We start from the raw sequence: 27,573 nt of genomic DNA on the forward strand, positions 1-27,573 counted from the left end.
CATCTCTGTGTCTTACTTAACATGTAGTCAGAGGCGGATTTAGGGAGGGCCCAGGCCCCCCCCCCCCCTTTTTGGGAAAAAAATTGGTTGCTTACATAGGGAATCACTGAAGCGTGACTGGAGCGCAAACCCCCCCCCCCCCCCCCTTTTAGGTCAGTCAGTGGGCCCCCACTTATGAAAATTTCTGGATCCGCCACTGATAGTCAACCATAACAATTCCATATAAAAACAGTTCTCTAAAATTTTGAATTGATTTTGCAAAAGTATTGTTTTATGTCAACCAATTTCTACCATTAGTAAACGCTGATTATTGATACTATAACAACCAATATCATAGAAATGAAAAAAAAAAATAAAAAAATATAAGTTTATGTCCAGGTGTTGAAACCAAAATTGTACATTTGGAGTTTGTAAATTTAATGTAAAGATACTTATAAAAGATTGTTCCACTAGAGAATATACATTATAAATTTGCACTAACACCCCAATCTGTAATGACAATGGGCAAGAACATTTATGGCAGGTTCCTGTATAAGATACATTAAGTATAACATAAAAAAACACATTCTGTAATCTACATTTGTACTTCTACAATACTAACATACTACATGTAAATCAATACAATTATGGATTTCTAAGTCTTCTGAACACAGGTCAACAAGTTCATAAGGTCAATGAGACTGCCGTCATAAAAAGTTTTGAAACATGATAAAGATACTGGTTTTAATGCCAAGTTTCGTTAATATGTTAGGTCACACAATACTTGGTAAATGACTAAAAAGTTTAAAGTTTTGGTGGCATTACAGTGAGATAAAATTATACAAAGGCAAGTCTTTAAAAAACCTATGAATTAATTAATACTCGTTTGCCATAAAGATGAACTTTAAATGTACGATGTCCAGAAGATATTAAAGCTATCAAGCTAGATATTTTGATTTCAATCTAATAAAGCTTTACTAGTGTAAGTATAAAAATAATTAGTCAAAAAATAGAGATCTTTCAGGAATATTAAAGCAAAATTAATACACAAGTTTTTATTTTTTTCTCTTGGTTTTAAGATTGAAAAATATCATTTATATTCGATGGTCTCATGTTAAAAAAAAAAGTTCTTCCAACAGTCATGACAGTTTTCACTTTTTGATGGAATGCCATTACACTTAAGAACTGCAATAATTTGATAATAAATAATGCATTAGTTCTGAAAAAAAATTTCTGAATAGAATTTGTGAAAAATAATAAATAATGACATTAATATGTTAATTCTCAGTAAAAATATGCTTGAAATTTAAATAAATAAAATTCAGAAGCTAGTTGATAGAATGGATACTAAATGAAAGCAGTATCTTAAAACAGTAATAAATTAATCTTCTTTTTTCGTCTTCTTCTGTGGTAGTAGGTTATCCAGTGGCAGTACTTCTGTGAAGATGAGGGTTCCTATAAATACTAACAAGGTACCACACCAATGAGTTGGTGTAAATGGATTCTGGAAATACCAAATAGAAAATATAAGACTAACAAATTTCCTGAGTGTAACTACTAATGTTACAGTTAACGATGAACACTCTGTGGTTAGGATGAATACACTTCTTATACATATGTATCTGATCAAGAGTTAAGGAGAAATTTGATAATTCAATTCAATACAAGTTAGTATGATACTTGGAATAATGCAAACCCTGCATTAATCTTGAAGACAAGAACTTTTTTCTTATTTGTCTAAATATAAATAAGTTGCTAATAAAAGTTTCATCTAAAAGATTTTTTTTAAATACTTGCTTTGAAGTTATATTAAAATCTGTCTTTTAATTAATTGAAAAAAAGAAGATAACAACAGTCAAAGGTTTTCTTTCTTTTTTATTCTTGATGTATAGTTAACACTTTAATTGGGTCTGTGTAGCTTGTGGAATAAAGATATTGTTTAACGATATAGATCTATATATAGTGTCTTCAAGAAGGTTATTGCACTACTGTAATTCTAATACAAATGAATAATCAACAAAGATAAAATAAGCAGCCCATGAATACAACATATTGTGATTCGCAACCATCTTGTAATAAATTATTTTTTTGACAATTTTATTTTACAGCAAAACATTGATGTAATCTTCAACCATGGTAAAGGATACTGTGTAATAACATTGAAAATGAGGAAAAACCACAATCTTGGTAAACTTATTCCTAAAGCTAAGTCCAAAGGTGCTAGAAAAGAATAAATCATAAATTAGGCAAATTTGATGTTCAAATGTATAAAATGTTCAATAGCAATAAGTAAAATGTGGAAGAATTGTGTAATACTTTTTTGGAAGATAAAGTACTTCCTAAATAAATAATGCTTATAATTGCTTTTAATTTCAATTGTAAGTAATGAAATGATTTGAAAATATGAAAGAACATACATTAAAATTATCAACTTTGCACTCTCAACAAGCAGTTATTCAACATTATATTGTTAGAGATCAAATAGTATACAATAACGTCCCTATAAAGAGGGGGATTCAAAATTGTCAACCCATTTAAGCAAGTTTTACAATTTTGGATATCTGCTGACTCATATAATTTACTTTTATTACTAAACAAATATTGGCCCCACTGGTGGTGGTTTATAATAGGGTTAGTCGCTTTGGACAAAAAAATATTCAAATATTTTCACATCATACGATCTTTAATCAACCATCATATAATTTAATTATACTGTGAGGTATAGGTATAGTTACTTAAAATAATAACTTATATATTACAAAAAAAAGGTCTTGTTATAAAGCTGTCTACCTGGTATTTCGTGCATATCTAACCAATGTTTACAAATAAACACAAGAATGAGTTGTATGTATGATCCTACCTGAATTATTAAATTTCTGTATATGGCTGTAAATATCTGTTGCTAATAACAGAAAACCTGGTAGAGGTAGAGCATGCTGTAAATATAAAATTATCATTTTAATTATATTGGTAAACATGAAACATTTTTGAATTGTAAATGTAAACTTTGGAAATGTTGAACTCAAGATCAACCGTCTATACATTTGTTAAAGTCACATAAGAAAACAAAGAGAAAGTAGTTTTATTTGGAATATATAGTACCATAATGTCTTTTTCAAATACTTTGGTCCTATGAAAAGCTCATAGATATGTCAACCTAGTCAATCTCATAATTTCTACTCCATACTTCTGAATACTGTGTGCAAAGCAGAGAAACATCAAACACAAATTTTGAGATCTTGGCGTGACCCAGCAAGGGAACACGTCTGCTGCACTAGATTCAAGAGAACTTTCTTTTAAAGAAATTATAAACAAATAAATAGACAGCTGTTCAATTTTACTGTGTTCTGCTCTGCTCTCATATTTTTGAAGTATTTGAGTATGAACAATAGATTGTTGACAGTGTTGTAATTCAAAAAGGCATACATTTATTAAGTAATTAAAATTCAATGACTTAAGGTACAGAGCCAAATAAATGATATGGACAAAAGATAAACCAATGCTAGTACTACTACTACTGCATATAAAATATTGTTGACTTATAAGTAGTGTTGTCAACGGTTAACCGGTTAATCGGTCGAACGACCGAATACCGAATACCAAAAACGCTAACTGGTTAACCGGCCTTTTTTCAGTTTTGATAGATTTGATATAAATCTGTATTGAAATCATAAAAATTGTCGTCGTGGTAATTAATTTGACAGATCAATTGTCAAGTAAATTGATTGCTATTGTTAATCCTAAAAAAATAAAATTGATTAGATTTTGGGGCAGGATCTTAAAGAAACATATTTAGAATACATGTGTTTTTAACAGTTACTTTTAATCAGTAATGAGATTAAACTTTACTAATTACTTCATTATTTTTGATCTAATATTATGTAAACTCACATCTAAATGTGCAACCTCCGTAGTGCAAGGGTTAGTCTTACTTTAAATAAAATAAAATTGTGAAATGCAATCCAATGTGAATGTTCTCAATGTATACGTGTTAGTACCAGTAACACGCTTAAAGAAAAAAGCAAACACAGTAAAGAAACAGGCCGTACGGTGACCTATAGTTGTTAATTTCTGTGTCATTTTGGTCTCTTGTGGATAATTGTCTTATTGGCAATCATACCACATCTTATCTTTTTATCATTAATCATTTCAAATTGAAACACACCGCATGATTTTCAGAGACAACAAGAGAAAAGGAAAGAATAATCGGTTTCAGACATATGATATATTCAATTCTACGAGATTAAGATTTGTTTTCAATCTGAAGTTGGTACTGACAGTAACAAACACTATAGTTGATATGGTGTATTTGATTATTAAAATTCAAACTACGCCAGGAATCCTCACGGACAAGCCTTATACTGCTAAAGGAAAAGCGTATTTATGTCTCGGATGAAAGGTTGTCAAATGACACTCATACCACATCTTATATCTATGTGTAAGGTTCTATTTATAAGCTTTCAAACACCAACTTAAACTACCGGTTAACCGGTTAATCGGTCGAACGATTATCCGAGTAACTGGTTAGGCAAAAATGTACGATTTGACAACACTACTTATAAGTGTTCCCCCTTAAACTGACCCAATGACAAATTTTATACAACTATTGATGCCACAGACATCCTATATACCGGTATACAGTTGGCTTAGTATCCTCTTTTTACTCTATCAAGGTGAGACAGTATATCCTTTGAGCATAAACCAATGAGAAAGCCATATGATTACACTTAAACAAACAAAACATGTCTGAGTGCAATGGAAACTACATCAGGGATTATTAATATTTGCATAATTATATACCTTGTAATACATGTATTAAAAAGTAATAAAAATGTGGTGAAAAGACTGATCATGTTTTGTTTTTAATCAAAACTGTTATCATGTAAATATTCCCATTGATAAATGTTGTAAAACATCGATCTTCTTACATTGAAAAAGAGACTTTCTTTTGGATGTTTACCATACTGTTTGTAGATCCCTTCTTGGTAGATACCCATGCCAGCTGTCATAAACAAAGCAGCCGTCAATATGAATATACCTGAAATATAACATCACATGTTCATATAGATACAGAATTGTCCTTGAAAAAAGCAAGGTGTTGGGAGGAATCAAGGTGTTCCATGTTTAGGAGTTCATGTGAAAGAAAATTATCTGATTGATATCTAAGAGTGGGTAATAATACAGTTTTTTTCTGTAATCCTTATCAAACACATTTTTTTTTGTATTCTCATCACATGCATTGTGATGTTCTTTTTATCAGCATACATAACATCAGGTCATGCATAAAAACATTAACATGATAAAGCAGTAGGTTCAATATACAAGGTTTATACAACTTTAAAAGTAAGCCTTAATTTCTTAAATTAATTTTAAAGTTAAAAAATGTTTTAATTTCATCCAAAATCTCTAATAAAAGTTGCAAAATAGTAATACATAGTATAGGATATGTAGAGGAAAATGATGCTGCCACTTACCTGTAAACCATATTGCTAAATCATATATTAGGTCTCCTGTTGATGTGGCTTTGTTGTCTTCCTGACAAAAAGTCAAATGTAACATGTACAATCAATAGTTTATCAGTTTAAAACATGCAAACAACAAATATTAAAGAGACATAGGGACTGTGCTTACCAACTTCAAGACACACAAACATAGTGTTGTTCCGATGATCGGAATAAGTCGGAAATCAGTTGGTTGGGCCTTGCGATGTCGATAATCGATTGGGATTTTGTTCAATCGATTGTCGTATAAGTTTCCGGACCTTTAGCTTATCAACTTCCGGTCTGTTTACGGTTTGCATTTTATATGCGCAGTCAAACAATATTAACCAGTCGATGACAGTAACAATGTCAAACATCCAATAATTAAAGAATAAACCAATTTCCTTCTTTATAAACTTGACAAAAGCATTTGCAGATTGATGGAAGGTTATTTAACATTAATAACTTTGTATGAAATACTTTCTTTCATTACAGGTACTTGTTACTTGAGAGCGGTACAAATCATTCTGATTTTAGACAAAATAATTTCGTTGCTTCATTAGAACTTGTTGCAAATTGCCTTTTAGAAATGTTTATCCATGTGTTGCATCAAAAACATCATATTCCTTTCCAAATTGCTTGCCAAACATCGTTTATTTTTGTAAATTTTCCGAAATTTGTCCGCCATTCATAAAAATATAAGAATCACGAATCTGATACGGTTCAACTATGTAATAATTCCGCATTCTTGCAATTATAAGTTCAGACGTACGAATGACACAATTGACAGAAATGAATGATCACAAAAATGAAAAAAAAACGTTCTTCACGAATTAACAGACAATGGCTTAATACCCTTTGTTTACTGTATATATTATAATGCAAATGCATTGTTTTAATTTTTTGGGTTAATTTTAAATTTCTAAAAATTAAAAACTTTATATATCTTTTCCTAATTAGAAGCATTCAAATGTTCATACAGCTTTGTTATTGAAATTGTTTTGTGAGTTACACCATTGAAATTTAGAAATGTTAGTGTCACTGTTGGTAATTAATGTTGTAATTATGAGATAAAATATGTTCAATATGAATCTCGATTCTTATCAATTCATAGTTTTAACTGCTGAATAGATAATTATCAAAGGTACCAGGATTATAATTTAGTACACAAGAATATGAAAAGGAAACACAAGATCAAATATGAATATATAAACTCTGCAATGATATGGAATGTACACATAAGACATGTACAATGAGACTAAATACATGATTTCCTTTAAAATAAAAGGGCAAGGTATTATGATCCGATTATAACCAATAGTCGGTTGGTTGCTGTCAACCGATTGCAATAGATAATCGGTTGGTAATTTCAACCGATTATCCAACACTACACAAACAGATAAATAAAGTAAGTACATAACAATTATCTCCCCTTTAACATATTGGACTGAGATTGAATTAGCATATCTTAAGGTTGTGTTGTGCAATTTAAATGTGTAAATGTTAAAAAAATAACAGTAAAGCTGTTCAGTAAGGAGTTTTGTTGACATTGTCAAGGTAATGGACAGACCTGGTAATTTGGGATATACAAAACAATAGTAATAAACAATAATGTACCAAAAGAAAGATCCCAGTTACTGTAAGCAAAGCTAAAAGTACTTAACATCATGCATTCTACACTCCAAAGCTAGTAAACTTTGATAGCAGTACATTTTACATTGAGACATGTAAGAAACAGATTGATCATTGAATGAAAAGACACATAAATATTTATTGTTGCCAAAATATTGACTGAACGTTTTACGTTGTTGAAAAAATGCATTCCAAAGATTGTTGAAATAAACTAAGTATACTTACTACTTGTTGGGCTGATGCTATAGTACATAGGATTATCCCAGCTGTAATCAACACAACAGAGATATACTTCCCTGTAGTATATCTAAGAAACATAAAAACATATATAAATTAAAATCAACACATCAGTTTTAACCATGTTCATACATTAAAATTCAATAGACCATCTACTGTAGATAAGTTAAGAATATGAGACTACTTCAAAGGAAAAAATATAATAAAGTTAATTTCAAAAACTTTCAATTTGTGAATCTCATCTGTCTTTCTAAACTGACCAGTTTGCTCCATTATTTTCTGCGCTCAAGGGAAAAGGCTACAATCACTGACAATAGAACCATCTATAGCAAGTAAAATATAAAAGATTTCTATTTAAAAAATGTAATGAACAAACAAAAAAGATTCACATATATAAATTGTATGCTTCCTGTAGTGTTATTTCCTGAAATTTATAATTTGTCGTTTTTCCAGATGTAAGATAGTAAGCAACAGACATTTAAACATTTTCAACAAGAATGTGTTCCCAGTTCACGGATGCCACATCCGCACTTTCATTTTCTATGTTCAGTGGACCGTGAAAATGGGGGAAAACCTCTAATTTGGCATTGATTAGATAGATCATATCATATGGAACATGTGTACTGAAGTTTCAAGTTGATTGGACTTCTACTTCATCAAAAACTACCTCGACTAAAAACTTTAACCTGAAGCAGGACGAATGGACCAACAAACAGACAGACAGACGCACAGACCAGAAAACATAGTGCCCATCAATGGAGCATAAAAACATAAGCTTGTGTTGACAAAAATCCAAGACTAAAAGTGGCATATTTCAAACCAATAAGCTTTATTGAAATTTGAAATAACAAAATCAATCAATAAAGGTACTTTAACGTACACAGAGACAATCTGTAAAACTGTTCTATAATTATCAAAATGTTATGATATTGAAGTTGAGATTACCGGTACATTCAAGAGAAATAGATATTTTTCATTACACATTTGTGCTGTGACCAGGATGAGTGACATCAAAATCAATTAATGTACATAAACACTAAGTTATTATAAACTTAAAAGCAATATCAACACAAACCAAAGAAACCAACACAGACAGACTATAAACAAGATGAAGTGTGAGTTACTTTTCACTAATACAAATCCTGTTTTGGGGTGAAATAAAATACATATAACTAACAATATGGAAGCAGACAGTATAAAGAATATTTAGTTTAGCTTAGCTTTCAAATATCAAACTCTATACAAAATATCACTTGTCACACAGGAAGAAATATAAAATAATATCGTCTTTCAAAGTATTTTTCATAAATTTTCAGATTTTTAAAGTTTGATTTTTTTTTTTTTTTCTATTCCATGCATCACTGTCATGAACATACAGATGATTCACAGATCATAAAAGACTGATCTGTAAATGTGTAACCAAATAAAAAGAGGCTCTGAATTATGGTTGATGAGAAGAATCCTGTTCAAACCTGTAATTGACAAATGAACAGAGGTAAACCAGTAAATCTTTTAGAGCAGACGCCAATAATGAATCAAAAAATGTATATCCACATGTGAATCTAGGTGAATCATGTCAATCAATCAATTTATATCCACCTTATAAATGAAAGCATTCCTTCAAAGCATATTAAGGTAACACGATACCGAATGGCATATCTCCCGATTTTCAAACTTTTTTGGATATGCGTTCTTTGCACCGAGTTACATCGAAATATGTAATAAAAAATGGGGGTCACCATTTTTGTTTTCTTGGTATTTTCATTGGAAAACGTCGATTTTGGCGACAAATTTACTTAGGTATATAAGGGAAATGCCTGTTTTTCGGCTTATCTTTTTAGATTTTCCAATGGATGGCTATGTTGTAATATACGGACAACAACAAAAAACTAACATAATATTCAGAATTACAAACTGAATTCATACATGTATAGAAAATCATATGTCACCATCCTTGTTTTTGAGATAAATTTCTTCAAAATTGATTGATCCCCTTAGAATTTGACCGAAAACGTGTGACGTTATTGAATACAGAATGTAACGTTATTCTCCTCAAAGATATGAGAAATGGAAAACACAAAATGTGTCGGGATCTGAAGGGTGTTTATTTTATTTTCGTTTCCCCTGTAAGGTTTCCGTAAATTTCCTAGTGATATGAGATTCTACTGATATGATTAATTTCGTCATGCACATAGAAATTCCACTAACATGCGTGGTGTAAATGTGTGAGTTGCTTGCTTAGCAAGTCGGACAAACATTGCAAACTGTATGCAAAATTTCACTATTAGTTCAACAGTCTGTCATTTGTGGAAAAGTATTTTATAAAACAAATCTTGAGATCATATATGCATTCTTTATAAGTAAAACAAACTGCGAAACATAAAAGCTCAAGCTTGAAATTCCACATGAAGGAGATGTTACCCGGAGTCTGTACTCTACGGGCCTTTATAATTTATCAAAATGCCTAATCAAGCAACCTGTCATGAACAAACAAACAAAAAGAAAATCCAGACGATATGCGCACCTTTAAAAAACAGGTACACAATTTAAACCTGAAGCAAAAAGACTATCAAGTGTGGAAGTGTGGGATTGACGGTTGAATTTACACGGGTGAAACGATATGATGTTGCGTGCTCTGTTAGTTTCAAGTGGCAATTTTGAATTTTAGGATTGATTGCTGGTAACTTTTCGTCCAGTGGCAAATATTTTATGCATGTTCAAGACGCAGTTAACAATAAATAATACATCCCGCACAGCCAAATGGACGCCTTACTTTGGAAGCATTTTACTGCCAGTCGGAAGAAGACCAAGTGACCATATTGTTATCCCAGTTCACCCTAGGCCTTGGGGTGTAAATTGTAGGATATAAACAAAATATAAAATTATGTGCTATATACAATGTCAGAATTATAAAAGGTTTCTGCACTCGCTACGAAACAAGTGGAAAGCTCGGCGAGTCTCGCTTTCCATCGTGTTTCTAAAGCTCATGCTAATACATTCTATACTAGCATTACAATATACATATATGATCTTATTTTAAATAGTATATTTATCCACAAAAAGAAAAGCATACAGTTCTTTTATACATGTATATAGATCTACATGGAAGTTGCATGCTTGTTCTAAAAACTCATTTTAATACTGTGAAACTCCTCGGGCTTTTCCCGACGATAAGGGAGCAACCATTTGATTTTCGGGGGGGGGGGGGGGCTTTGGATTTTTTTGGGGAAAAAGTTTGTTTCCAGTTTTTGGAGAGAAAAAATAATTTGTTTTTGACCCTGAGAAAAAAATTGTTTGTTTCACCCTCAGCTGCAACTATAGGTAATGCTATGCTAAAATTGAAAGAAAAACAACTGTTTTCAACTTGTCGCCAAAAACACAGATTGTCCAGAAAAAAAAAATCTTACTTTTGCCGAATCAAGTTCCCATGTATTTCTCAGCCTACGTTAACTTTTTCAGGCTTCATTCCGATGTTGCTGTCTATCCCGTGTAGACTTGGTCAATAGGATTTTCAAAATATTTCCGAAACTATATCGAATTTACTCTGTACAGAACAATGAATTTCAGTGACTTTTTAAACAGGAACATAGAGAAAGATATTCGGCAAAATAACCAAGTAAACCACTTTCTTAACATTCCATACAAACAAAATATTTTTGTATGAGTTGCAAAGTCTGCTTGTATTGTGCATTATCGCCTAATTCTATCCGTATTCTCATCCAGATAAATTTCCTTTTTCCATTTTGCCCGAGCGGTGTTTTTGACGACCATTTTAACACAAATAAAGAGATGTACCAACAATTCCTCGTGTTTTTTACCCATTATCCTAAGTTTCTATAGACTAGATTTCTACTTTCAAAACAAATGTTCATGGGAATACGGCGTTCATTATGAAAAATATTTATTGCAAACATACACCAAGAATAAAGACTTATGATAAAACTCAGTCTATTATATGTAGATAAATCTTTCAAATGCTTAATTTTAAAAAAAACAGAATATTTAAAAGTAAAGTAATTCATTTTTAAAGATTAACAATGAGCAATAATAAAAAAGTTATTAACATTTTCTTCATCGGTCAGGCCATAAGTCTGGGCAGTGTCGATATTGGTAAGGTCAAGTTTTCTAACTCTTTAATTATTATTTTTTAAACGATCCTTTCTTATATTTCTATATTTTATGTCAGAATCCTCCTTGACATCAAATTTGAAGTCGATCCTTCAAAGAAAAAAAGTAATAAACAATTTACATCGGTCGGAACATTAGTCACGGGAAAGATGTAGATATGGTCAGGTCAAGTTTTCGTTTTTTTTCTTGTATTATTGTATTAATTTTTTTAATCTGCCATTATATTGTGTTTGTCTATCCTGTTAATAATAAAAAAATCGCTGGTTCATAGCTGTCAGGATATAAGAAGTTTCAAAGTCAATTTGGTCAGGGCAAGTTTTCTAACTCTTATAAATATTTTTTCTTTTTTTCTTGTATTATTGTATTAAAAGTTTTGTTTTAATCTGCCATGGTATTGAATTTGAAGTCTATCCAGTCAATAATAAAAGAAAAATCGCTGGTTCATAGCTGTCAGGACATAAGAAGTTTCAAAGTCAATTTGGTTAGGGCAAGTTTTCTAACTCTTATAAATATTTTTTTCATTTATTTTCCTTTTATATATTAAATATTAGTTCTCATCTTACTTGGTTCCAAATTTCAAGTTAATCCTTCAATAATAAAATAGGTATTTAACATTTTCATTTCTGTCAGGACATTGTCAGGTTGTCAGGACATTAGTCAAACTCCGTACAGTAATCGTTTCCGTTTCGGATCTATTTTCCTTTACTCCATCAAGTATCCAGAAAAAGTTACCATTAAAAATGTCACATAAATACCCAATATTTTTTTTTATAATTTTATCACTTTGTGATTGCAAAACCTGATGCATTGGCTTGAATGTGTGAACGTTATTCGATAACGTCAGGAACGATAACTCGTGGCGTAACGTCATTCGGTATCGTGTTACCTTAACATTAAAAGAAGCAATGAATTCAGATCCACATAAACGTGCACAAACTAATACATTGTTGACACCCCTGCTGCCAAAATCAGCCTGCCTTATTCTAGCTTTTGTACTGCCATGAGCAAATTATGAGACGAGGCAAAAAGCAACAACTAACCAGGCTTCATCAAACAAAGCAACAGTAATTAACCAATGTTATCAACATACACAGTAACTATCTGTTAACCAGTTAGGGTACATTAATACAAACAAAAACAAATTGTTATTAGAAGCTAGTTTTGATCACTAGTATTTATGTACATTCTAAAGCATTCTAGTTATTCAAAATTATTAATCACAACTCTTACCTTTTCTTCATGATAATCATTCCTAATGTTAAATTAGCTATCAAGGATCCCTGTAAAAGTTAGTATTAAATATTCAAAACACAGGATGAGTTATGTTTAAATCAAATTAAAACTGTAATTTCACTGAAATTATCTATTTTATTTCAATGGATCTTGATATTGAGAAGGTTTTCAGATGGAATATTAGTAGATATACAAAACATAAAGGGAGGTAAATATTAATGGTTTAAGACCTGTATGCTATTTGCTCATTGCTGACTGCTCCCCCACCCACCCCTCAAGCAAGGAATTTCTGATTAATTTGTTATTTCCTTGAATATAGCAAACATGTATCACATCTTCAATAAAATATTGTTTTATGATCTTTATGAATAAAAAGTTTTGACAATGTCCTTTCACTTTGAGAATAACAGCTGATTTATTAAAAGTAAATTGCCTATAATTCTATTGTGATAAAACTTTCCAAATAATAATTTAAAGCTGTCACAAAAGTCTTCAATAGAATCCACTCCACAATAATTTTACAGAAATTACTAAATTCTAAATTAATTTTCATATGCATTAAGCCTTAAACTAAAATGCTGAAATGGATCAAGTCAAAATCTAATTATAGCAGGACATTTTCCAAAGTTAAGACACCTAAATTTTGTTGAAAATCCTAATCTGCAGGATTTGATAAATTTTAGAGAGAAAAAAAAAAACATCTGTCAAAAAACTTTTGTAAAAAATTCTATATTCCATAATTAAGATGACATGAACATGCTGTTACAATGCTATATGGATGTCTTGTGTAATATTATATACATTTTATTTATCTTTTCCATATACATGTAATTGAAAGATTTAAAAAGCAAAAGCCAATACAATTCAGTTCTTATTGGCCAGATTACCAGAGAAGAAATGGTACACATGCTACAATACACCAACAGACAGGTAGTTTTAGGGACCTTAATCCCTCACTCATAACATCTCTACAAAATGTACTTTATCATATATACAACTCGTCTAAACATCAACCCAACAATGTTAGATCTGTAAATTTGCTTTCGCAAATTTTTGGTTCTTCCCTCGCCGGGATTCGAACCCATGCTACTGTGATATCGTGACACCAAATCGCCTGCACTGCAGCCGTCCCGCTAGACCACACGACCACCTGGGCTCTCAAAAAAAGAGCTTTCGGTGGCCATATGTTACCTTTCCACGTCAGTTTTTTAATCTAGCGGCGTACTACAGTACATGATATATTAGGCATGAAGATGTTATTGTTACAGATCAGCTAAATTATCTGTAGTGAAGGATCCTACAAATTAATGTAAGATACAGTCACAGAAAATAATTATATTCATAAGTACGTCTGAGTCAGTGACAACCCTACAACAGATGTGTCCATCGGATCGCCATCAATGATGGTGATACATGGCTGTGTGCATATGTATCACCATCATTGATGGCGATCCGATGGACACATCTGTTGTAGGGTTGTCACTGACTCAGACGTACTTTATCATATATATATATATATACACTAACATTGTTGGGTTGATGTTTAGACGAGCTGTATATACATATATATATAGATTTTAATTTTAGTTAGAATCATATCTCAATGTTTATCCATGTACTTTCTACAAGCAGATTTTTTAGAATCTCTGGAATTCCTGTTTGTTCAATTATAGACTTCTCCTGTCAGTGGGTTGCTCAATATCTGCAGAGGGGCTTACAACAGAGGAGAAGATCCTAAACATTAAATTTTCAAAGAGAATAGAGCTAAACAGAGAAACTATTGTGGTACTGTACTAGCTTATATATAGATATTTCTAACTAGCCATTCTGTGGATTCATTTATTTTTGAGGAGTGTGGAATGATGTTTTTTTTGTCAATACTTCATTTCGTGGATTTCAAGTTCAAAGGGAATTTATATTTCTTTTAAAAGCATTTGAATTTATGGCTCATGATTTGACACAATCAACAAAAACAAGTACCCCAAAAATAATAATGAATCCACATTAATGTAAAATGTATACTTAAAGAACAGACTGCTACATGCCATTCAATTGTCTCTATGATGCAGTCAATAAAGAACAGACTGCTGCATGCCATTCAATTGTCTCTATGATGCAGTCAATAAAGAACAGACTGCTACATGCCATTCAATTGTCTCTATGATGCAGTCAATAAAGAACAGACTGCTACATGCCATTCAATTGTCTCTATGATGCAGTCAATAAAGAACAGACTGCTGCATGCCATTCAATTGTCTCTATGATGCAGTCAATAAAGAACAGACTGCTACATGCCATTCAATTGTCTCTATGATGCAGTCAATAAAGAACAGACTGCTGCATGCCATTCAATTGTCTCTATGATGCAGTCAATAAAGAACAGACTGCTACATGCCATTCAATTGTCTCTATGATGCAGTCAATAAAGAACAGACTGCTACATGCCATTCAATTGTCTCTATGATGCAGTCAATAAAGAACAGACTGCTACATGCCATTCAATTGTCTCTATGATGCAGTCAATAAAGAACAGACTGCTACATGCCATTCAATTGTCTCTATGATGCAGTCAATAAAGAACAGACTGCTACATGCCATTCAATTGTCTCTATGATGCAGTCAATAAAGAACAGACTGCTACATGCCATTCAATTGTCTCTATGATGCAGTCAATAAAGAACAGACTGCTACATGCCATTCAATTGTCTCTATGATGCAGTCAATAATGAACAGACTGCTACATGCCATTCAATTGTCTCTATGATGCAGTCAATAAAGAACAGACTGCTGCATGCCATTCAATTGTCTCTATGATGCAGTCAATAAAGAACAGACTGCTGCATGCCATTCAATTGTCTCTATGATGCAGTCAATAAAGAACAGACTGCTGCATGCCATTCAATTGTCTCTATGATGCAGTCAATAAAGAACAGACTGCTGCATGCCATTCAATTGTCTCTATGATGCAGTCAATAAAGAACAGACTGCTACATGCCATTCAATTGTCTCTATGATGCAGTCAATAAAGAACAGACTGCTACATGCCATTCAATTGTCTCTATGATGCAGTCAATAAAGAACAGACTGCTACATGCCATTCAATTGTCTCTATGATGCAGTCAATAAAGAACAGACTGCTACATGCCATTCAATTGTCTCTATGATGCAGTCAATAAAGAACAGACTGCTACATGCCATTCAATTGTCTCTATGATGCAGTCAATAAAGAACAGACTGCTACATGCCATTCAATTGTCTCTATGATGCAGTCAATAAAGAACAGACTGCTACATGCCATTCAATTGTCTCTATGATGCAGTCAATAAAGAACAGACTGCTACATGCCATTCAATTGTCTCTATGATGCAGTCAATAAAGAACAGACTGCTACATGCCATTCAATTGTCTCTATGATGCAGTCAATAAAGAACAGACTGCTACATGCCATTCAATTGTCTCTATGATGCAGTCAATAAAGAACAGACTGCTACATGCCATTCAATTGTCTCTATGATGCAGTCAATAAAGAACAGACTGCTACATGCCATTCAATTGTCTCTATGATGCAGTCAATAAATAACAGACTGCTGCATGCCATTCAATTGTCTCTATGATGCAGTCAATAAAGAACAGACTGCTGCATGCCATTCAATTGTCTCTATGATGCAGTCAATAAAGAACAGACTGCTGCATGCCATTCAATTGTCTCTATGATGCAGTCAATAAAGAACAGACTGCTGCATGCCATTCAATTGTCTCTATGATGCAGTCAATAAAGAACAGACTGCTACATGCCATTCAATTGTCTCTATGATGCAGTCAATAAAGAACAGACTGCTACATGCCATTCAATTGTCTCTATGATGCAGTCAATAAAGAACAGACTGCTACATGCCATTCAATTGTCTCTATGATGCAGTCAATAAAGAACAGACTGCTACATGCCATTCAATTGTCTCTATGATGCAGTCAATAAAGAACAGACTGCTACATGCCATTCAATTGTCTCTATGATGCAGTCAATAATGAACAGACTGCTACATGCCATTCAATTGTCTCTATGATGCAGTCAATAAAGAACAGACTGCTGCATGCCATTCAATTGTCTCTATGATGCAGTCAATAAAGAACAGACTGCTGCATGCCATTCAATTGTCTCTATGATGCAGTCAATAAAGAACAGACTGCTGCATGCCATTCAATTGTCTCTATGATGCAGTCAATAAAGAACAGACTGCTACATGCCATTCAATTGTCTCTATGATGCAGTCAATAAAGAACAGACTGCTACATGCCATTCAATTGTCTCTATGATGCAGTCAATAAAGAACAGACTGCTACATGCCATTCAATTGTCTCTATGATGCAGTCAATAATGAACAGACTGCTAAATGCCATTCAATTGTCTCTATGATGCAGTCAATGTCAATAAAGAACAGACTGCTACATGCCATTCAATTGTCTCTATGATGCAGTCAATAAAGAACAGACTGCTACATGCCATTCAATTGTCTCTATGATGCAGTCAATAAAGAACAGACTGCTGCATGCCATTCAATTGTCTCTATGATGCAGTCAATAAAGAACAGACTGCTACATGCCATTCAATTGTCTCTATGATGCAGTCAATAAAGAACAGACTGCTGCATGCCATTCAATTGTCTCTATGATGCAGTCAATAAAGAACAGACTGCTGCATGCCATTCAATTGTCTCTATGATGCAGTCAATAAAGAACAGACTGCTGCATGCCATTCAATTGTCTCTATGATGCAGTCAATAAAGAACAGACTGCTACATGCCATTCAATTGTCTCTATGATGCAGTCAATAAAGAACAGACTGCTACATGCCATTCAATTGTCTCTATGATGCAGTCAATAAAGAACAGACTGCTACATGCCATTCAATTGTCTCTATGATGCAGTCAATAAAGAACAGACTGCTACATGCCATTCAATTGTCTCTATGATGCAGTCAATAAAGAACAGACTGCTACATGCCATTCAATTGTCTCTATGATGCAGTCAATAAAGAACAGACTGCTACATGCCATTCAATTGTCTCTATGATGCAGTCAATAAAGAACAGACTGCTACATGCCATTCAATTGTCTCTATGATGCAGTCAATAAAGAACAGACTGCTACATGCCATTCAATTGTCTCTATGATGCAGTCAATAAAGAACAGACTGCTACATGCCATTCAATTGTCTCTATGATGCAGTCAATAAAGAACAGACTGCTACATGCCATTCAATTGTCTCTATGATGCAGTCAATAAAGAACAGACTGCTACATGCCATTCAATTGTCTCTATGATGCAGTCAATAAAGAACAGACTGCTACATGCCATTCAATTGTCTCTATGATGCAGTCAATAAAGAACAGACTGCTACATGCCATTCAATTGTCTCTATGATGCAGTCAATAAAGAACAGACTGCTACATGCCATTCAATTGTCTCTATGATGCAGTCAATAAAGAACAGACTGCTACATGCCATTCAATTGTCTCTATGATGCAGTCAATAAAGAACAGACTGCTACATGCCATTCAATTGTCTCTATGATGCAGTCAATAAAGAACAGACTGCTACATGCCATTCAATTGTCTCTATGATGCAGTCAATAAAGAACAGACTGCTGCATGCCATTCAATTGTCTCTATGATGCAGTCATTAAAGAACAGACTGCTGCATGCCATTCAATTGTCTCTATGATGCAGTCAATAAAGAACAGACTGCTGCATGCCATTCAATTGTCTCTATGATGCAGTCAATAAAGAACAGACTGCTACATGCCATTCAATTGTCTCTATGATGCAGTCAATAAAGAACAGACTGCTACATGCCATTCAATTGGCTCTATGATGCAGTCAATAAAGAACAGACTGCTACATGCCATTCAATTGTCTCTATGATGCAGTCAATAAAGAACAGACTGCTACATGCCATTCAATTGTCTCTATGATGCAGTCAATAAAGAACAGACTGCTACATGCCATTCAATTGTCTCTATGATGCAGTCAATAAAGAACAGACTGCTGCATGCCATTCAATTCTCTCTATGATGCAGTCAATAAAGAACAGACTGCTACATGCCATTCAATTGTCTCTATGATGCAGTCAATAAAGAACAGACTGCTACATGCCATTCAATTGTCTCTATGATGCAGTCAATAAAGAACAGACTGCTACATGCCATTCAATTGTCTCTATGATGCAGTCAATAAAGAACAGACTGCTACATGCCATTCAATTGTCTCTATGATGCAGTCAATAAAGAACAGACTGCTACATGCCATTCAATTGTCTCTATGATGCAGTCAATAAAGAACAGACTGCTACATGCCATTCAATTGTCTCTATGATGCAGTCAATAAAGAACAGACTGCTACATGCCATTCAATTGTCTCTATGATGCAGTCAATAAAGAACAGACTGCTACATGCCATTCAATTGTCTCTATGATGCAGTCAATAAAGAACAGACTGCTACATGCCATTCAATTGTCTCTATGATGCAGTCAATAAAGAACAGACTGCTACATGCCATTCAATTGTCTCTATGATGCAGTCAATAAAGAACAGACTGCTACATGCCATTCAATTGTCTCTATGATGCAGTCAATAAAGAACAGACTGCTACATGCCATTCAATTGTCTCTATGATGCAGTCAATAAAGAACAGACTGCTACATGCCATTCAATTGTCTCTATGATGCAGTCAATAAAGAACAGACTGCTGCATGCCATTCAATTGTCTCTATGATGCAGTCAATAAAGAACAGACTGCTGCATGCCATTCAATTGTCTCTATGATGCAGTCATTAAAGAACAGACTGCTGCATGCCATTCAATTGTCTCTATGATGCAGTCAATAAAGAACAGACTGCTGCATGCCATTCAATTGTCTCTATGATGCAGTCAATAAAGAACAGACTGCTACATGCCATTCAATTGTCTCTATGATGCAGTCAATAAAGAACAGACTGCTACATGCCATTCAATTGGCTCTATGATGCAGTCAATAAAGAACAGACTGCTACATGCCATTCAATTGTCTCTATGATGCAGTCAATAAAGAACAGACTGCCACATGCCATTCAATTGTCTCTATGATGCAGTCAATAAAGAACAGACTGCTACATGCCATTCAATTGTCTCTATGATGCAGTCAATAAAGAACAGACTGCTACATGCCATTCAATTGTCTCTATGATGCAGTCAATAAAGAACAGACTGCTACATGCCATTCAATTGTCTCTATGATGCAGTCAATAAAGAACAGACTGCTACATGCCATTCAATTGTCTCTATGATGCAGTCAATAAAGAACAGACTGCTACATGCCATTCAATTGTCTCTATGATGCCTAAGAACCTCCATATGCAAATATTATTTTTAGATAAACTCTTAATTACATAAAACTCTCTACTTTTAGGGAGAGAGTGAAGGTTAAGATTTTTTTCATTTTGTTATAGATTTTTTTAATTTTCACATCTACTTCTCTAGCCTGTACATTTATTTTTAAATTGATCAGGAAAAACTCAGTCCTATTGTTTTATGAATTATTTTTAGTAGGTCTATATTCAGTAGGTTTAATCTTCCAACTCTTAAATCTTTTTGTGCAGTGAAAATTTTTCAGTTTTTTTTAATTAATTCCTCCCCATATCTTTTGTTTTTCTATTAATAAAAATAATCACTTCCAAGAAATAAGTTTTAGTTTGGTCTTGTTAAAAAAAAAATTCAAGTGGATTGATAAAAAGGATAAAAATTTAAAATTGATGTATCAAAATATAAAACATTCAACCACTTAATTGAATACTTACTGCTCTAAATATCATCTGTAAAGGCAGAGAGACATTGAATGACAAGGAATAATTATTGGCAACTTGTACGACAAAGAAGAATGCCACCATTACTGTGTAGATGCTGAAAAATAGGAATGTTAGCATGACATTCTATACTTACTGCCCTGAATATCATCTGGAGTGGCATAGATATATTGAATGAATATGCCGCATTATTGGCCACTTGCACAAGAAAGAAAAGTGACACCATCACTCCATATATACTGAAAAATATAAATACTTAATTTTCTAATTTACCGTTAAATAAAATTAATCCTCTTTGTACATGTATATGCATGCACAAATGTATTCTGATATTCTTCAATAACCATTGAAATTTCTTAAATTTACATCAGTCATACCTAATTTTCCATTGTAAGTGCAACAAATTTAAAGGAAAAGGTACGATAAGGCCTCCTTCTACCATATGGTTTTGAAACTATAAATCTGTTCTCTTTATATATACATGTATTGTATGGTATTATAAGGTCAGCACATGCATATGGGTCAATAAAGTCAAGTAATATGTTGAATTGTGTGGTAAAGGCATAAGTTTAAAACATTGGGTGGAAGCAATGGATTGTAATATCAATTTTTTAGGTTATAACATTACACATGTAGATTGATTTTTTCTTCTTCTAAAATTGTGTTATCTATTAAAAAAATTCATCGTATAAAATTTATCAGATTTTGTCAAATATGAAAAATCTCATTTAAGGGGAAAATCTTAAGTGTTCTTATCAAACCTTTTCCTTTCTAATGTGAATTCTACTCTTCTAACTATGTTATTTTTTCAGACACACCAGCATGATAGATAGAAATTACTTTAATTCTATAAATGAGTTGTTACTTTCATGATATTAAAAAGCACCACACTATAATTTTAAGCAACCTTGGTAAAGTCTACATACAGGAACTATTTCCAGAATGAACAAAACAACTATTAAAATTAAAATTTTGATATGTAAATGTTGTTTTTGTATTGTGTTGTTCTGTGCTAGTTCAGTCGCAGTCTCATTGACTCTCATCCATATTTTTATAACATACATTTTTTTCAAAATTAGATAAAATCTAGGTTTCATGAGTACATGTGTTTTTATCATATAATAAGCATAGGAAAAAGCAGAAGGGATAACAAAATATAAGTGAAAAGCTGAAACTATAAGAAGTAGACATCCACATGTAATTATCAAAACTTTTTTAAAAGTATCAAATACATGGAAGTACTTTTAAAATCATCTTATCATTTGATTTAGCACTCCAGTAAAGTTAACATGTTTACTTTTAAGTTTTTCTAGTCTTTCATTGTTAGAAAAAAATAAAATATTTAAATATATTCTAATTCTAGTAATCATGGTAATTCATTGTGTATTTGCTGAACCTGAGTTAACACTTATTAGTTTAAAAACTCTGTAGTATATATTATAGCTGAAGTGTTAGCATTAAGCATTGAAGTCACCCATTTGATTAAATCTACATAGTGCCAAATAAATAAATTATTGAATTTCAACTTGTGATTCATACCGTAAAGGAATTTTTTGTTTTATCGTTCCAAATTTTGCTGTAAATATTAAACCTTCCACTGCAATGAAGGCAAACTGCATAAATGTTATCAGATTTCCACAGGTAGGAAGATCACTGAAAATATAAAAGTAATATTTATACAAAACTAATATATTTTTCATACAGTGTCTATATATGTAAAATTATCTGGACCATAGTACAATGTATGTATGTGCTTATGTTCAGAACTTTGTCAACAATTGTAATGGTTTGGAAGTGGGATTTTTATTTTCAATTTTTTTGAGTTTTTTGTGCTTTGAGTCTATCAGATAAATCAAGCCTTTTCCCAACTGTTTTATACATTTTGTTATTGTTGTTCTGTCACTCCTCTGTACCAGGTTAGATTAAGCAAACAGGTTTCTATATACAGTATGCCTCTAAATGCAAGGAGACTATAATTCAGTGGTTGTCATTACATGTAGTTGCAGTTTATCATATTTATATTTTTGTTTAATGTTCAGTTCATAAATAAGGCTGTTGGTTTTCTTTTTGAATTGTTTGAAATTTTTTGTTTCACTTTTAATAGTATACTATAAAAGTTCGCTCATTGTTAAAAGTCATACGGTGACTTGTACATCACTGTGTGGAAAACACATGTGTGGCCTTCCGCTGTTTTCAACTCTTTATCATGTTTATTGGGTTGTTGTCTCTTTGACACATTCCCAAATTTCCATTTTCAATTTTCTCATTTGATCTTTGGCGGAAACACTGGATATTTCTCTCATTAGCAATCATTCTACATCTTATTTTTATTGACATTTAGTCAAGTTTATAAATGAAAACTGTATGTTAACCTTCATACACTTTATAGTCTTGTAACATTTACCATCTGAACTTATTATTTTATTTTAAACAAAAATTATATGTTAACGTAGGACATTCATCCTGAACATGCATGAAATGTTTCCCACTGGACATTATACCAATATTTAGGACATAGTCTTGGCATAATCTATATAGCTGGAATTTAAGGTAGCACCTTCCTATATGGTATCAGGTCCGTTAAAGCCCAATACACTTTCGCACCCTACATGTTGCACCTCGCATGTTCGCACCCAAGGTCTGTTCACACTCTACACTTTCGCGCTCAATTTTAGTTCAAATTCAATTCCAGTTGAATAATTGGAAAATCATGATAGTTGTTTTAAATTGCTTAGGTTTAAATACTGAATGTATTTAGCTTGGTATGAGTGAAACATTGGAGATTACAACTGAAAAACACAAAAGATAATTGATCTTAACATCTTGGTCCCTTTGATCTGAAACAATGAAACAATAAAACACACACAAAAAAAATATAGTCAGAATCTCACTTTATTTTGAAACAAGTCAATCATTGTCAATGAAACAAAGTTATAGGGATACTCTAACCAAAACATGATCAAGAGTTATTCAACACAAAATAGAAGGTTGACACTTTATTTAGAAAGGATTGTTAATTCTTTTTAACAATTAATGCACTATCAAAAACTTAAATAAGATTTATTCAATTTAAAAAAAAATGCTGTCTCACTTTATAATGAGACAATGACAACAAATATACTTATAGGAATACACTTGCCAAAACTTGATTACAAAGTTATTAAACACAAAACCAATAAAAATTAGGGGCGAACATGAAGGGTGCGAACAGACTTTGGGTGTGAACATGTAGGGTGCGAAAGTGAAAGGGGTGAACATGAGTGGGTGCGAACGTGAATGGGCGTGAACTGACCCAGATTCTTCTTTACATAACAACAATCATTGTGATGAAGGCACACTGAAGTTAATTGGTGGCCTTCAGCTGTTGTGAGCTCTATGGTCGGTTGTTGATGTTGACTGTCACTTTGACACATAATTTCCCCATTTTAATTCTCAATTTCACGTATTGGTGAAGAAACCCAGGGCGAACATGGAGTGAGTTTGCCTAATTAGAACTCATGCCTCACAACTTTTTCATACAAATTTTTACTATGCACTGTATAATTTCTGTATTACTAATATGCACCCCCTTCCTTTTTTTTTTCTAAAATCGTTTTTCGAAATCATGTACCTTATTAAATATTCTAGGAATACCACATTACTGCAACAACCAAGGAATACTAGTGAGATAGGGATTGCAGGATGCATAGTTGTTTTTTTTACTAGAATAAAATGAAGTTTGGAAATTTTAGAAAATTTTAGACGTCAACGCCGGCACCGGAAGTAATTGTGGAGCCGCTTATAACACCGACAAGGAAAACATTATTATTTAACCTTTTCTCTTAGGCATGCCTTTCTCTTATTCCTCAAGAGACATTTCATATAAATTTAAGAAATTCGAACAAAATGATGTTGTACGATTTTCATATTTAATTAGAGTATTAAGAAAAAATCTTTTAGCTATAATTATATTTTCATTGATGTAAGGGACTCCAGATTTACATCTTTCCATGACTGTCTGTCACCTAAAAATGTAAAATTTGACGAAGGTAAACATATAGAATATTTTCAAAATGGTACTTCGTACATCTAATTTTATCTTTAAACGATAAAAATCTATCTCCGAATAATATCTGATGTCAGAAAACCACATTCCATTCTGTTATAGTATCAATATTGCCCACACAAAAACCTCCTTTGTCTGTGTAATGTCTTTTAATGTAGCTTTATACTGATAATTTGGGCTCTGGAATAAACATTGCCAGAAAAATTCTGTTGACCCTACTCACCAGGTGTTACAAGTATATTTATTTCCACCACTTGTATTTTGACTTTCTGTAATTTATTCATCTCAAGACTCTTTAGCCTCTTACTTTACTTTCATTTGTCTTATTGGTGTATTTGACCCTTCCATGTAATAGAAAAACTATCGTAAACCATTTGTGGGCCAAGCTTACATAATATGACACACCACATTCAGATGGTGCCTTATTCTTTGGGTTTAATTTCGACCACATTTTTTAACATCCTGTCTTGGCAAGTTTATCTGTAATCCATTGATAAGACCATAGTGCTGTAAGGTTGTTCAAAAACTAGGATTTCTGTTGATACATATGCATGTACACATGTAAATCATAATACATTAGTTCTGAGATAGCCAAAAGTCGCTTTTTTTATGCAAATTGGTATAGATTTTAACTAGTCTAAATAGTTATGTCAGTTATGACGTCTTGAAAGGCTGTTTTTTTTCTTTGACGCCTAACATCTACATCTACATTCTATGTTGATCTGTCAAACTTGACCAATACTCAACACTTCCGGTGGGCGTAAGAAAAAGAGTAATTTTGTAAGGTAACCAAAGAATATTCAAGGGAGTATAAAGTATAAAAAAATAAAAATAATAATAAAGCAATGAATTTAAAAAGGGGGGGTTCCTATTTGCTTTTCGTTCATCTGGCCTGAAGCAATCCGGCTTCCGTGGCGGTACCAGGGAAATTAATCCCCGCCAGCATAGCTCCAGTCCATCATTTGACTTACTTGGCAAATGGGGGACTGCACAGATAAGATAGAAAGGGTTGAAAGCTCCCTCTTGAAAGATATCAAGAAGGGAGCCTCAGCTATAGTTGCTGGTAGTGAGTTCCAAACTGTCACTGTTTTTGGGAAAAAACTGTATTTGTAGCCGTTAGTCTTGGTTGAATATTGCCGGAACTTCTTGGTATGTGATGATCTTGCTCTCAATGACATTGGTGTTAAGTAAGTGTGTCGCATGGTATATCCACAAGATCATTAACCACTTTGTAGAGCATGTAGAGTAATGTAAGCTGTAATTTAACTCTTCTGTTTTCCAATGATTCCCAGTCTAGTTCTTCTAACATGCTGCCCACACTACTGGTGTTCCCATAGCGGTTGGTGGCATTACAGGCTGCTCGACGCTGGAAAATTTCAACCTTTTTAACTTGCTCTTTTTGGTGTGGATTCCATACTGTTGCACAGTACTCTAAGTTTCAACATATGCATTTGTCTTGGTTTCGCTGTAAGGCATCAAAGAAAATAAATATGATAGCCTATCAAGACGTCATAATTATTTGGACTATTTTAACATGCCTCACAAGTAGGTATTTGCTTAAAAGTTTAGATATGCCTTTGTGAAAAACTAGGCCAATGGCAATGAATGCAAAAATGTCAAATGATATGAATTGTTCATCCACAGCATCAAAACAACAATTCTATAACGTCATATATACATGTATGACAGTTTTGACTTGGAGTTTCAAAAGGAAAGTACATTTTGTGTAATACACAGCAACACACACAGAAAAACTCAGTTCAAATGATGTTCAAGTCCAAAGTTAGATCAAGTACATGTACAATGTAACAAATCAATCTAATTAGCAAAATAACAATCATGACAATAGCCAATTCAACATACATTAACAAAAATAGATATACATGTACATGTAGGAAGGACTACTTGTAGCAGGTATTGGCAGCTCTAGATTTAGGCCCCAAATATACTGAATGAAAGATTACATGTAAGTCTTCATCATATGATTATCAACCAGATTTCAGGTTTAAGAATCATGCCAATGACTGGTTCTAAATATGTTTGCCTTCGGCTGTTGTCTGCTCTATGGTCGGGTGGTTGTCGCTTTGACATATTCACCGTTTCCTTTCTCTATTTGATTGTTTATTTTCAATGCAGAAATCTAATTAGTGAATTAAAAAAAAAACATTTATTTTACTTCTTTTAAATTTTATGACTTGCAATTGACAACAGCATTATTACTGCATCCTTGTAAACAATAAAATTGAGAATGGAAATGGGAAATAAGTATGTTTAAAGTCTTTAAGGTGAATGGTTACATTATTGTGCTTTGTGAAGAATAATCAGAGTTTTTTATGTTGTGCAAAGACAGCCATGTTTGTCAATTCTTTTTGATAAACCTTAAAAGTGATATAATTTTATATGCTTACTAATCCCTATAAGGTCATGGGTTCAAATGAATATGCAAATTCAAATGGGTCTTTTCAGTATTGATGATATGCTATTGGAAATTTGACATTGGACTCACCAAAGATTGATCTCTCAACCTTGAAAAAAACCCAAAATATTAAATTTAAACAGTCAGATTTTTGTTTGAAATTACTGGAAGTATCATGATGAGTTTAATGAACAATATGAATGTTATGTGTAGGTAGACATCAATGAGACAGCAGCCCAACCATAGAAACAAGATATACATGTACATGTATCTAGAAATATTGTGGAACAAATATACTGATATGGTACAATGACATGTCTGATAGACATTATTACACACTGATATGGCAATTAATCCTAATAAACATTAATTGGACCTGCCCCTGCAGTGTTTTCCCGTGATATTTCATTTAGCACCCTGGTACATGTTGTAAACAAGGGAAATTGAAATACCATCTTGTTTCTAAAAATTATAGCATCACATTCATAACATAATCTATAAAAAAAAACACTTCAAATAGCATCACATTGCCTGATGCTAAAATACTGTGGAGAGAACACTGCCTGCCCTTACAATATCTACAAATT

At 32.7% G+C, this 27,573-nt stretch overlaps 2 protein-coding genes across 3 annotated transcripts in view; one reads left to right on the forward strand and one right to left on the reverse strand.

Moving 5' to 3' along the window:
• Nucleotides 1-1,129: 1,129 nt before the first annotated feature.
• Nucleotides 1,130-24,288, reverse strand: LOC134712618 (UDP-xylose and UDP-N-acetylglucosamine transporter-like). Of its 2 annotated transcripts, none has more exons than XM_063574349.1 (10): nucleotides 24,136-24,288; nucleotides 22,065-22,178; nucleotides 20,520-20,622; nucleotides 12,687-12,736; nucleotides 7,317-7,398; nucleotides 5,454-5,514; nucleotides 4,908-5,017; nucleotides 2,840-2,915; nucleotides 2,127-2,199; nucleotides 1,130-1,601 (listed from the first exon to the last, which is right to left on the reverse strand). In XM_063574349.1, exons 1-10 carry the CDS (start codon nucleotides 24,210-24,212, stop codon nucleotides 1,361-1,363), a joined length of 987 nt encoding a protein of 328 aa, XP_063430419.1. In that variant the 5' UTR covers nucleotides 24,213-24,288; the 3' UTR covers nucleotides 1,130-1,360. The 2 variants fall into 2 exon arrangements, with proteins under 2 accessions (XP_063430419.1, XP_063430427.1); XM_063574357.1 differs by lacking the exon at nucleotides 20,520-20,622 and adding an exon at nucleotides 20,662-20,764.
• Nucleotides 24,289-24,431: 143 nt separating this feature from the next.
• The window catches only part of LOC134712630 (cyclin-dependent kinase 17-like), a 77,777-nt gene continuing 74,635 nt past the window's right edge, over nucleotides 24,432-27,573 (forward strand). Inside the window, exon 1 of the mRNA XM_063574380.1 lies at nucleotides 24,432-24,553. The gene's annotated coding sequence lies outside the window, so the exon portion shown is untranslated. The remainder of the gene's footprint in view (nucleotides 24,554-27,573) is intronic.

Source organism: Mytilus trossulus, chromosome 1 (assembly GCF_036588685.1).
Source record: "Mytilus trossulus isolate FHL-02 chromosome 1, PNRI_Mtr1.1.1.hap1, whole genome shotgun sequence".
NCBI classification, from domain to species: Eukaryota; Metazoa; Mollusca; class Bivalvia; order Mytilida; family Mytilidae; genus Mytilus; species Mytilus trossulus.

What these genes read in the sequence shown, in the direction of transcription:
- LOC134712618 (XM_063574349.1), bottom strand. Translation starts at nt 24,212, where the DNA reads ATGCATCCTGCAATCCCTATCTCACTAGTATTCCTTGGTTGTTGCAGT. An exon ending in TACAGATGATATTTAGAGCA is followed by an intron (nt 12,737 to 20,519) that starts GTAAGTATTCAA and finishes TAACTTTTACAG; the next exon opens with GGATCCTTGATAGCTAATTT. An exon ending in TAGCATCAGCCCAACAAGTA is followed by an intron (nt 5,515 to 7,316) that starts GTAAGTATACTT and finishes ACTTTTTGTCAG; the next exon opens with GAAGACAACAAAGCCACATC.